Source organism: Protopterus annectens, chromosome 6.part1, assembly GCF_019279795.1.
Source record: "Protopterus annectens isolate FY-2018-M chromosome 6.part1, PAN1.0, whole genome shotgun sequence".
NCBI classification, from domain to species: Eukaryota; Metazoa; Chordata; order Ceratodontiformes; family Protopteridae; genus Protopterus; species Protopterus annectens.
The window spans coordinates 17,184,558-17,198,559 of record NC_056738.1 but is presented as its reverse complement, the minus strand read 5'-3'; the positions used below and the strand labels follow the sequence as shown (position 1 = coordinate 17,198,559).

At 40.0% G+C, this 14,002-nt stretch overlaps 1 protein-coding gene across 1 annotated transcript in view; it reads right to left on the bottom strand.

Moving 5' to 3' along the window:
* The window catches only part of NFE2L2 (NFE2 like bZIP transcription factor 2), a gene marked incomplete in the record, with an annotated part of 291,801 nt that extends 289,703 nt beyond the window's left edge, over window positions 1-2,098 (bottom strand). The window contains 1 exon segment of the mRNA XM_044075451.1: window positions 1,744-2,098. Within this exon segment, the coding sequence (XP_043931386.1) occupies window positions 1,744-1,788 (45 nt within the window).
* Between the last annotated feature and the right edge of the window lie 11,904 nt (window positions 2,099-14,002).

The window sequence follows — 14,002 nt, the reverse complement described above, 5'->3', positions numbered from 1 at the left end:
TTATTCTAAGATGTGACACTTACATTGATCATGAAATTATTCTGTATGAGTGACTGTGTTGAATCTGAAGCAAGGGCCAGCTGGACATTTCGAAAGAAAGCAAGGATAGCAAATATAAACCAATATGATTGTAATACTACAATCTTCAATGCATGCATACCTCTCAACCTCCTAGTACACAAACTCTGGACAAAGCTAAAAGTAATGGAACAAAGGCCCCAAACTATGGACATTTAATATTGCTCTTATAAACTCAGAAAGTTTCTAGAATAAATTGTTTTGTATTACCATGCATTTTCTGAAATATATAATGTCTGAAACTCAAATGTGTATCATTATTTCGTGAATTCGATCCTGTCAACCTCTTAGAACAAGAAATCTGGACAAAGCCATCAATAAAAGCGGGACAAATACTGCTCTTACATACTCAGAAACTTGATAGAAGAACAGGTTTTGCATTAGCATGAATTTTCTGAAGGATATGAAGTCTGAAATTCGAACGTAAATCTTTAATGTTTTACCACTAATTTGCAAAAAAAAAATCAGAATGTTATGAAGAACAGAAAAAAAAACACACACGAGGCTAAAATCTGGACATTCTGCAACCATCTGTACAGTTGTCAGGTCTGTGCCCTGAGCAGAGAGGTATACTTCAATAAGCATACGCGGAAGAAACCATGCAAAAGACATAATTCCGTTTTACAACTGCAAAAAACAGCTGGGCACGGTCACGAACGATATACTACAAGAAAGGGAAGAGTCATAGAAACAGAGCGCGCACAGTACAGTCCTGAAGACTGAAATGACGCAAAAACGTTAATTCTGACGTTTTGATTTTTCGTTCATCCACGTAACTTATAGCCACTTTTATTTGAGAGGATTGATAACTTGGGAAGGGTAATCAGAATGCTACATAACACGGGCAGCTGCCAACCCCCCTACTACAGTTTAACACTAAAATCTTAAAATTAAAGCTTTTGGCTTAACTTAAAACTAAAGATATGATCAACTACTACTAAAAGGAAAGTCACTCTTCCATAACCCCCTGGATTATTAACAAAAGTCTTTTAACCTACATAGTCTCGCAAAGGTAACGAATAACTGGGGCGAATACTACTTGAGCAATAATAGCATACCAAGGCAATGCGCTAGCAAGTGGTAAATTCTCTCACGGGAAAAAAAAAGTAGTCCAACCTCCCTTAAACCCAAACATCCCTCAAAGAGACTTAAAAAAAGGGATTTAACTGTAGCGCTAGGCCCCTCCTCTTTACCAAGATAACACGACATATGAACATCACTATGCAGCCGATAAAACATTGCTGCTCGACTTGAAAGTTAAAACAATAGATGTTACCGAATGAAATGTAGGTAATTACTTTGCATTATTAAATGCCTATATCAAATTAATAGTACGTCAACAGTACTAGACTACAATGCTGTAACCGGTCTCCTTATTTGTGTATCCGGAGTGTAAAATACCACGGCTAAGTGAGCTACAGCAGCCAAGCCGACAAATCTACTTACATACAGCTAATAACTAAATCAGCCCTGTTAAGTCTGAGGATTTCTAACAAATGTTTTCACTACAGTTATTCTGTAAGATTAAGTCTATTCAGCTTCATAATTATGTCGAATACTCTGAAAATGCGCCTTACAACCCCAGCAAATAAAGTAAAAAGTAACAGGCCGGTGCAGATATTACTCACATTAACAACATAGCAAGGGCAATACAGTTCTACTCACCTGTTGAGTGTGTAGTGCAGGGGGCTGGCTGATTATTATTTCCATTATCTTACTATCCAAAAAAGACTATAGCAAAATTAAAGCAAGTAACTTCTGATGACGTCTATAAATGTCCTAATAATCAAACAGGGTAAAAACACAAAACCATTAATATCGTCCCTCTTCGACAGCAATAACCAGTTATGCAAGGAGTTGGTAGAGCGCAAGTACAAAAACAGACTCGGCCCTCTTGCCTCAGTTTGGTAACCAGTGGGTGGACTGTGTAAAGCTATCAGCTGTCAACCGTAAGCAGCAAACTTGGTAGTGTTGTCGTCAGAGCTCGTGACGTGCTCACGTGAACAAACTACGATATCCTTGAAATCATTTTTAGTGAAAGAAATTGTAGGGCTCGGGAGTTCTTGATTGGAGTTATCTTCCGTTGATTATGTAATCAAGGGCAACGGAGACAACTTCTTTTACAGTTAGCATTAGCTTACTGTTACATAATATACAGAGTTAATTTAAAATGTGATACATTTATTTTAAGGCACATATGTTTGTATAGCAATACTTTAGTTCCAAGCCGTATGAAAAGCAGAACAAGAGTTGTGTTATTAGGCTAACTAGCTGTAGCGATAAACCATTTTTTTTGCAACCGTTTTACCCATTTCCGTGCCAAATCCGTTTTGTCGTAGGATGCAATTTAAAATGTAAACTAGCACTGAAATGGTAACTGCCGGTGAGCCAGTACACTACAACGTAGCCGTTAACTCCATAATATTGTTTAAAATGTGGCCAAGGCTTCCATGGTGCACAGATAACTCGGGGAGGAACGCTGCCACGGTTAATCGGTAAAAATGCTGAGTTTCTGATACTTCTAGTAGGCACTGCATTGCAATCCGCTATTAACCAAAGTCTCAATTATTTCATGACGTGTCTTTGATAGCGGCGATCTTTTAACTATTTAAACGGAGTCTGTGTGGAGTAAATAAATTATAACCCTTTTTTTCTTGTAGTTGAAAACGGCAGGATCACGTGGGTAAACCATGCCCCTTTAACATCTTCACAAATGAGTAGGGCATATACTTCTGTGTCCCACTGGAAACCACATTGGAGAGAAGAAAAAAAAAACAGGATCTTGGAGAAGCAAGGCAAAAACTTACTAAGCAAGTTATGGGTGCAGGCTCCTATTTTAAACGTACTTGATGAAAGCAGTACTGTTAGAGAAATATAAAATTGGGGTTAGATGTCTCCGACTTTGCTCTTTAGAATCGGCAACTTTTATTTAAGATATGTAGAGGGTACCGACCTGCTTAAACGTCAAACGTGTTACACAAAATAACGAGTAAAGTACAGACCTAAAGCATTGACATCAAATGGCAAACCAAGATTTTGAGAGAAACGGACCAAAATATGAGGTAAGAATCTGGGCAGTAAAGAGGTATGGCCCACAGAGGTTCCTCCCCAAGAGAATCCAGGTCATTAACACATTATCTGTTACAGATCGCCTTAAAGCCCTATGACCAGTATCCTGCAGAGATTACTGAAATGTGATGCATGCATTGGTTTGTAAGGCACGCTCGGATCCATCCCCGACGTACCTTTTGCACATCTACAAAACAAATAGCACCATAAACACTAGATCCAAGGAGTTAAACTTTCTTTGCTCGCTGCATAAACAGAACATGCTTATGAGACAGACAGATGTCTCAAAGGATTCCTATGCTCTAGAATAGGTTATGTGAAGCAGAGTCTATCACAGGTTCTGTTCATTGTTAAGTACTAGGCTAGTTGCTCCGTGGACCATTTTAAGCATAGCTAATTTCCCTTATTGAGAATCAACCCTTGTACCTCTTGTGTGAGAGGGAGGGAGCTTTGAGCAGCCTGTGCGTCCCTGGAGGAGTGGTTTCAGCCCAGAAATGAGTAGTTTATTGGCCATTTCGGGCTAATTTTTATCTCTTTCATTTCCCTGTCATAAAACCCGCATTTGCAAGGTTTTTGTACTAATAATACAGCTCAGCAAGCTCCTGCCTGGTACTCTGCAGAGTTCTACAGCAGCAGAGAGACAAAAGAGAGACTTTGGAGTGATTAAGTATAATTTTTCTGCATTTTCTTGCTGCCTTTAGCTAATTCCGCCTAAAACGCCGATTTTCTAGAGTTTCTGTGATTTAAAAAGCTTGTTTCAGCTCCATATTGTACTTATTTTACTGCCTGCCCTTCAACAAAGTCGTTTTTGTGTTTAAATTACCTGTTTAACTGTTGTAGGCTACACACTCAAGTTTGATAGCCATTTCTGTGCATTTAAAGTGTTTTTTTTATTGTATCTGTTTTATTTTCTGAAAAACAAACAAAAAAAATATACATATTTTCTCGCCTTTCTAAGCTAGTATATAGTCCAGTTTTCAGGTTAGTGCTGAATTCAGGGCTGTGTTACAAGTTTCTGTGTGCGCCCATACCTTACCTTACTTGGATAGAAGGAAGTTTCTCTGTTCACTGTGAGAGAGGGAGCTTTGAGCAGCCTATCTGTCCCTGGAGGAGTGGTTTCAGCCCAGAAATTAGTAGTTTATTGGCCATTTTGGGCTAATTTCTATCTCTTTCATTTTCCTGCTATAAAACCCGCATTTGCAAGGTTTTGCGCACCGGGTAGCTAGGGTATAACTATTCCCGGCTCCACAAAGTGTACTCTTCAATTTTTCCCTTGGAACTAGACAAACTTTCAACTTAAGCACTCAAACCATTCACTTTTCATACTGGCACTTGCTCAAAACTCATAGCAAGCGCTAATAAACCTTAGCACTACACCCCCTCTATACTGTAGAGAGGGACCAGGCTCTCTATTCGACCTTACCAGCCAATCAGTAAAACAGTTCACTGTACCTATCTGGGTATATCCAAAGGGCAGTTTCAGGTGTACTCTCCAGTCCAACTGGTGAATCTGGGCATTTTGAGGCAATGTTACAATTGCCTCATGTACACAGACAACCCTCTCCTCCTTCCACCAAACACTAATACATGCGAGAGATGTAATTATACAGCCAAACTGGAGGCTAAGCTCTCTCAACCCAAGACTGGACCAGGCAGGCAAGAGGAGAAGGGAATTACTTGCATCACACCACCAGTCTCACATAGACCTATGAAACCAGCACCGGCAAAAAAAAAACACATAAATACACGAAAACATACTCAGAGGCTCTAAATAAAAATCTGCTGAAGCAAAATAGACCTCCAAAGCAGACATCCAAGCAACCTCCACCCCCCAACACAAACCATGAAACACATACTTCACAAAAGCAGTGTGCCACACAATCACAGCCCTTAAGGCAAAATAACATACCCAATACACTAGCAATAGGTGACTCTATAGTCAGGCACACTGACGTCCCACTCACTAGGCTGAAAAAGGAGAAGGTTACTGTTAGCTGCCTGTCGGGTGCCAGGAATCCACCACATAACACAAGCACTCAGGTCACTCCAGAACAAGTACAAATATGACTATGTCATTGTCCATGTTGGTGTGAATGACCTGAGCCTTACCTCCCTGGACTACATGAAAAGAGACATGGAGGAGCTCTCTGATCACGTAGCCCAGGCCGGTATGACCCTGACCCTGAGTAGCATCCTGCCCTCACCAAGAAAGATACCACAGTGTAGAGAAAAAATATATCAATTTCAACAATTGGCTAAGCTTCTGGTGTCATTCAAAGGAGATCCAGTGTCTGTCAGCCTGGGATGACATGCTTGACAAGCCACTCTGCTTTGCTAGAGACGGGTTGCACCTGTCACCCTTAGACTTTCAAATACTGGCCAAGGCTCTTGCCACCCACATAGTGCCTTTTTTAGGCAAAGCTCAAAAGACAAACCCACCGCCATAAATAGCACAAGTAACAAAAAACTGAGGGTAATGCTACTCAATGCCAGAAGTCTAAACCTCAAAATGCATGCACTTGAGGCACTCCTCAGTATGGAGAAAATTGATATATGTGCAGTAACAGAAACCTGGTTTAAGGCTCCAGAGAGCACCCCAGCACTACCAGGCTACAACTCATACCATACATTTCGGCCACAAAACCCGGACCAAAATACAAAAGGCAGGGGCGTATCCATATTCATCAAGGGTACCCACACCTCCAGGTTAGTGGCACAGCACGATGCTTCAGAGATCATCCATGTGCAACTAACAATGGGCAAAACTGCAATTCAAATTATAGCTTGCTTCAGATCACTCACCATGTCCTAGGACCCCCACTCCGCATTCCTGGAAACACTGGGAAACATAAAGGTCCTACCAAGCACCTTGATATTGGATGATTTCAATTACCCAAACATTAACTGGGAGAACTACTCAAGTACAAACTCCCTTGCCCAACATTTCCTAGAATTTATAAACTCAAATGCCCTGGATCAACTGGTCAACAGCCCCACCAGAGGTGACAACATATTGGACCTGGTCATCACCAACATCGGCGACCGGTGTTCCACACGGGAGGTCAACCCCTCGCTGGTTAGATCTGACCATAAACTAATCACTCTGGATATCCACATTCCGCCACCACCCCCCAGTCAAAGAAACCACTGTGAAAAACTTTTCAAAAGCAAACTTCACATTACTTAAGACCGAGGTGGGAAGTTTCAAAGCCCCCATGCTAAAGGATAACGCTGTCCAAGCTGCAAAATCCTTTACTAATGCACTCTACGGGCACATACAAGAATGCATGGATCGTGCTATCCCAAACAAAACCAAGACTTACTCCACCAAGAAAAGGAAACCAGTCCAGTGGACCCCTGCCATAAACAAGCTATACAATAGAAGGAGGAAACTAATACAGAAAAGAGTAAAATCCCAAGAAGGGAAGACATCCCTGATCAGTATCAGCAAGAAACTACGATCCCTCATAAAATCATCCAAGGCTAGCTTCGAAAGAAAAATTGCCATGGACTCCAAAGATAACCGCAAGGCATTCTTTAGCTATGTCAAGAATCTAAGGGGCAATTCTCAGATCTGCTCGGAGTTAGTGCAGAATGGCACAAAATACACTGAAGTGACCGATATAGCCAACATCCTGGCAGACAGGTTCAGTGCAAACCCCCCCCCCTCACCCCCAAAAGGGCCCATAACTATACCGGAAGAATGCAGTGCCCCTGAAATCACAGACACTCAGGTTAAAACAGCCCTCTTCAAAGCCAAAAACACAGCATCAATTGGACCGGACGATGTCCCAGGCTGCGTCCTACACGAGCTCAAAGATGAACTAACCCCTCACCTAAACACACTGTTTAAACTCAGCCTCTCCACAGGCTACGTGCCCACGGAGTGGCACACAGCAAAGGTTATTCTACTCCACAAAGGTGGAGCCACAACGGACCCCGGGAACTATCGCCCTATAAGCCTGACTAGCTTGGTCTGCAAAGCTATGGAGCGCATCATCATGGATCTCATTAACAGAGACGTTGGAAACCTCCAAACACTGGACCCTACCCAGTTCGGCTTTGTTAAGGGCAGATCATGCCTCCTAAACCTGGTGAACTTCTTTGAGACAGTTACCAAGGCTATAGATGAGGGAAAGGTGGTCCACACAGCCTACCTAGACCTTGCAAAGGCCTTCAACACCATTCCCCACTCAGGTATTATAGACAAGCTCCCCAGCCTGAACATAATCCTCTATGTCATGAGATTGGTTGTCAACTGGCTCATGGACAGAACCCACATGGTAAGAGTTGTGGGAGCTAGGTCTGAGTCTAAACCGGTTACAAGTGGTGTCCCCCAGGGCTCATTCCTAGGACCCCTCCTGTTCGGCATATACTTCTCAGAGGTACAGGCAAGCACAGGAGGACTATGGCTGACCAAGTTCGCAGACGACTGCAAACTAGGGGCTTTAATTGACTTTCCGGCTAACACAGACATCCTCCAAAAGGGTCTCACTGAGACAAATACCTGGTGTCAAAACCATAGCCTCAAGCTAAATGCCAAAAAGTGCATAGTTATCCCCTTTGGAAAAAACAAAGTACCCACAAACTACCACATAGGTGGTAGCCCCCTAAATATGGAAGATGTAATAAGGGATCTGGGGACTCAAGTAGATAGTAACCTCTACTTTGATAATCACATTGTCAAAATGATTAGAAAAGCCTTCTATGTGGCCCACGTAATCACAAAAGGGTTTGCATCCAGATCGAAATAGGTCATTGGGCCCCTCTGTGCATCACTCATCAGACCCATCATAGAGTACAATGCCCCATTTGGGATGTACCTTACAAGACACCTGCAACAACTGGAAAGACCACAGAAGTACCTCACCAAGAGGATCACTGGCCTCAAGCAGATGCCCTTTGCAGCTCGACTGAAGAAACTCCAGCTGTACTCTGTTACATACCGAGGTGATCTCTGCCTGACATACAAGGCCATGTCCAACCCAGAATTGATGGACATGCACCACCTAAAGAAAACCACATCAATCGAGTCACATGCTCCAGGGATCTAAACCTCACCACAACAAATAAACAGGACGTGCTGGAGGGATAGATTCCTGACCTAGAGACTTCCTATGCTCTGAACAAGATTCCAGTCTACATTAGGCAGAGCTCCTCGCTAACCCTCTTCAAGAGAAACTTTGATGAGTGGATGGGAAACAGAAAGTTTACCCCAGGGATCACTTCAATGGCTCTGTTGGACAGAGGCACAGGGAACTAATCTAAGGGGGTGGCGAAAGCCAACACATTCTGGCTAGGCTTATAAATGCCTTCGGGCAGATAGCCTAGTATCTACCTATGAATCTATTTAGCACTTTCTTCTGTCAAAGTAGACTTTGTAAGAATAAACAGAATGAAACTTTGCTCTGGTTTATATAGCATTCACAATCAAATCAAGTTACATCACTTCATGCTGAATTCATGTTACATCACTTCCTGTTCAAAAATATTAAATGTCAAAATTAATCTTTCTCAGAAAAAGTTTCAAATCATTTAAAGTATCACTTATGTCCAAAGTGCGCATTGGAATAAAAGTAAAACCCTTTTTAAAAACTTTAAAATATATTTCATCCAGGCTCAAACCACTATAATTTAAGCATAATTCTCTATCCCCCTAACACAATTATTCTTCAATTTCTGACCAGCTACCTTTTCTCCCTTCCTCTTTGGACATAAGTGATACTTTAATTGATGTGAAACAAAGTTTATTTAATCCTCCTTTTCACCCGGTTTTGCAAAATTTGGCAGTGTTAGTAGGGAGTGACATTCGAAATTTTAAGAAGACTAAATGTCACATGCATTATAACCTTGACCAAGACAAAATGTGAATGCTACGTAAGGGCAGACAAACTAGACAAAAAGAGAGGACTAGTTATCATGGACACATTGGTTTATGCGGCAAAACTAATGGAAATGTTATATACCGATGATAGATACATCTCAGTATCAAAAAAAAAATCAGTTTAACTTATAGAAATGTTGATTTTATTTTGCATGACTATCTACTTCATGGGTTTCATTGATAAAACCCTTTTTGATTTTCTTTATTTTGAAAAAAAAGTCATCATTCCAGCAAAATATTTGGAATACCAAAGGTCCAAAAATGTTTCAGGCCCACCCTTTAGACCTATAGTAGTGGCTAGAGGTTCAAAAACATACCAGCCAGCTGTCTACACTGATAAAAAATTAAAGCCTTTTGTTAATTTGAAAAGTTGTATCTTAGTAGAACCGGGCAGCCACGGTGGTGCAGCGGTTAGCATTGTCGCCTCATCGCAAGAAGTTCTCCAGTTCGATCCTCGGCTGGGGTGCCTTCTGTGCCAAGTCTGCATGTCCTCCCTGTGGTTGCATGGGTTTCCTCCCGCATCTCAAAGACATGCTGTAGGTGGATTGGACACTCTAAATTGGCCCTAGGCGTGGGTGCATGCGTGTGTGCCTTCCATGGAAGGTAGGGCGCCAGGCTGGTAACTCGACACCGTAAAACTCTACTGCCAATCATGAGCGGACAGGTGATCCGCTGTGGTGACCCCTAACTGGAAAAAGCTGAAAGAAGAAGAAGTATCTTGGTAGAATCGTGGGGTTTCTTAAAGGAAAACTCAGCCTTAGAACTTAAAAATCTATTTTTTCACTCTGTCTCTGTTTTCTGAGTTATTTTAACAAAATCACTCTGACTGATTCTTATAGAATTTTAATATGCTTTTCTGTAAAATGACTGTCAACAGGGCTTGACATATCAATGTGATCTTGTTTTTCTTCAAGCCATTCTCTTTCCTGTAATCCATTTCAAGTCTGCTTTATATGAGCCATGTTACACATAATGAAGTAGTGGTGTATCCCCTTTCCATTAACATATAATTGGATTTGTGCCAGTCACTGTCATGTTATATACTGACTGTAACAGTTTATTTCTTGAATGGCCCTCATTTTTGTGTGTCTCCAGGCTTGTTTTATGGTATACTAAGGAATTATTAAGCTGCAACCAAAACAGTTGCTAAATTGCAAGCTTTTGTTCAAAGTATGTTTTTGTAGTCCAAGATGAATTGACAGCTCCTCCCCTACACTTTGGTAAATGTACTTTTACTTTACAAGAAAAAAGTAGTTTCTGACTTCTGTCTAAATGTAACAGACATATTTGATACTACATTCAAGCCATCTTAAAATGTTAAGTAGGACAAGCATCAAACATTTAAATTTTAAAGTTTAACATTTCAATACTGTGATGCTGCTTTTGTAAATTTGTCAAAAGAGGTGACAACTGCCTTTGAGCCATTGACTGATCTAATTTTTCTGTTTTGCTATGAAAGGTGTGGCTACATTGGAAGCAGCTGTGAATCAGTGTAAGTTCTCTTCCTTTCTCCAATAAAGACAATGGAAAACAGTTTCACACCTCTCTGTCTTGTTTACAGAAGCCTGAGTGCCTGACTACAAATTTCTCAGTGTCTGTGGTATATCATGCAGGTACAGACAAATTCCTCTGCAACGTAAGTAAGAAGTTAAGCTTAAAAGAATGGGTGGTCTTTCCTTTCCTTTGATATTAAAGTGAGGAAATGACATTTTTATAAAGTACAAGTAGGTTTCAGGTACCTACATAGTACTAGAATCATGTTGTAGGGAAAAAAGCAACCTAGGAGTTAAGTTAAACTGTAGGAGAAGGTGGACTCTTCCTTTAAGACTAAACCATGCCCCATATAAAGACCTTCTGTTTGTAAATATAGCTATAGTTGACATTTTTTTCTGTTATCCTTCATTAACAAGACGTAAAAGGGTTTGATAAAATGTGAGATTTTAAGTCAACAGGAGGTGAAGTTAGTTCTGGAATGCATGGTGTTACTGCTTATTAACAGTTTTATTTATTTTGAAGGTGAGTTTTTTAAGCAGACATGTGGAGTTGCAATGTGTGCTGCATGCACCCCCAGATATGCAAATACTGTATTGTGGATATGGGAACAGAAATTTGTATTAAGCTCACCATTTTTTAAACATGATAGTCTTTACACCTGATTTTTGGATGACATCTTTGTATTGTGGGTGGATACTAGAGAAAGTTTGTTAAATGTCATGGATTACCTCAATCAGACCACTGCTTTTCTTAGGTTCACCTATAATATAGCTGAAACAGGGATGTACTTTTTAGATGTACTTATACAGAAGAATAAAGATAACATGACTTTTAAGTCTAGATTATATATAAAAGACCATTTTTCTAACATGTATCTGTATTACACTAGTGATAATCTCATACACCAAAAAAAAAAAAAAATGAATATTGTGAAAGGGCAACTGGTTTGAACAGCCCGGATGGCATCAGAGTATGATGATTTTTTATAAGAAAGTGATAATAGAACATTTTTTTTTGTGTGCACAGATGTTATCCTGAAGATCTTCCCCAGCAATATATGGATGAAGTAAGGTCAGCTTGGGGTACTACATTTACATCTTTATTGGGTATGGGTAAAAATGAAGTGCATGATTATATATGTTGCACAGTAGGTGCTGTTGATGGGGTTAGTAAATCCTTTATATTGAAACATACACAGGTTTCTAAAACAAATAGTGCTCAAAACTGGGTCACATCGACAATTCCTTTTTCCTATTTTTGCACATTGGGCCAGGATGTTACTTCAACAGTGACAATTGCCTAGAGCCAAGGTTTACACCACCAGGTGGCTAGCCCTGCTGTGGAAACAAATATTTTCAAAATTACCTAATATGTTGCAAGATTCTTCAGTGCCCCCAGCATTTGTATTTAAAAGATGTCAACATTTGAAAGAAATTCTTGAAAAGAAAAAAAAAAATGAGGGACATACAGTGGATATGAAAAGTGTAACACACCTCTGTTAAAGTGCCAGGTTTTTATGATATAAAAAATGAGAACACAATAAATCATTTCAAAACTTTTCATACCTTTAATGTGACGTATAACCTGTACAATTCAATTGAAAAACAAACAAATTTGGGAAAAAATATAAAAAACATACAATAATCTGTTTGCATAAGTGTGCACCCCCTTAAACTAATACTTTGTTGAAGCACCTTTTGATTTAATTACAGCATTCAATCTTATTGGGTAGGAGTCTATCAGCATGGCACATCTTGACTTGGCAATATTTGCCCAAACTTTTTTGCAAAAGTGCTCCAAATCCGTCAGATTGTGAAGGCATCTCTTGTGCACAGCCCTCTTCAATAGAAAATCTGTGGAGTGACCTGGATTTAGGTCTGGGCTCTGGCTGGGCCATTCCAAAACTTTAATTATCTTTTGGTAAAGCCATTCTTTTGTTGATTTGGATATATGCTTGGGGTCATTGTCGTGTTGAAAGGTAAAATTCCTTTTCATCTTCAGCTTTCTAGCAGATGCCTGAAGGTGTTGGGCCAGAAGTGACTGGTATTTGGACCTGTTCATAATTCCTTCCACCTTGACTAAAACCCCAGTTCCAGCTGAAGAAACACAACCCCAAAGCATGATACTGCCACCACCATGCTTCACTGTGGGGATGGTGTTCTTTTGGTGATGCGAAGTGGTGTTTTTGCGCCAAACATACCTTTTGGAATTATGACCAAAAAGTTCAGCCTTGGTTTCATCAGACCATAACACATTTTTCCACATGCCTTTGGAAGACTTGATGTCTTGTTTTGCAAATTTTAGCCAGGCCTGGATTTTTTTCTGTGTAAGAAAAGGCTTCCGTTTTGCAACCCTACCCCATAGTCCAGACATATGGTGACTAAGGGAGATTGTTGTCACATGTAGTACACAACCAATACTTGCCAGAAATTCCTGCAGCTCCTTCAATGTTGCTGTAGGTCTCTTGGCAGCCTCCTTGACCAGTTTTCATAGTCTTTTCATTAGTTTTGGAGGGATGTCCAGTTCTTTGCAAAATCACTGTTGTCCCATATTTTCTCCACTTTTTGATGACTGTCTTCACTGTGTTCCATGGTATATCCAATGCTGTGGAAATTTTTTGTACCCTTCTCCTGACTGATACAGTTCAACAATGAGATCCCTTTGATGCCTTGTAAGCTCTCTATGAACCATGGCTTTTGCTGTAGCAGGCAACTGAGTAAATGTCAGGAAAATCCTACTAGCACAGCTGAACTTTATTTGGGGGTTAAACAGAGTCTCTTTAATTGATAGCAGGTGTGTAACCAAGAAGACTGAATGCTGTAATTAAATTAATAGGTACTTCAACAAAATATTAGTTTCAGGATGTGCACACTTATGCAACCAGCTTATTGTACATTTTTTATTTATTTTTTTATATTTTTTCCCCTAACAGATTTATTTTTCAATTGAATTGTACAGGTTATAGGTCACATTAAAGGTGGGAAACATTTTGAAATGATTTATTGTGGTCATATTTTTTATATCACAAAAACCTGGCATTTTAACAGGGGTGTGTACACTTTTTATATCCACTGTATTTCTGGAAGATTACCAATTGGGACATATAAATGTGGGCATGTAAGCAGTGCCCTTACATTCCTAATGATCAACAATAAAAGTTGGTCCAAATGGCAATATATTGGGCAGTAAAAATTCTCAATTGTATGAGTAGAGGAGCTAGTTACATTGCTTGATGTAAAATTTGCCTATCATTTTATGTTGGGAAAACTGAAAGGTTATTAAAAAGGTGAGTTTATGAGCATTTATATGCTATCAGAAACGAGTTAGAGACTAATGCCTTGTATAAGCATACCAAGTCATATGAAAACAGTACTTTTCTATTTAATTCTCCAAGTCTTTTGGGTTTCTAATACCATGACAGGAATGGACCACATTCCTAAGTCAAAGTATGATTAAAGTTCATGAAATTAGTATTGT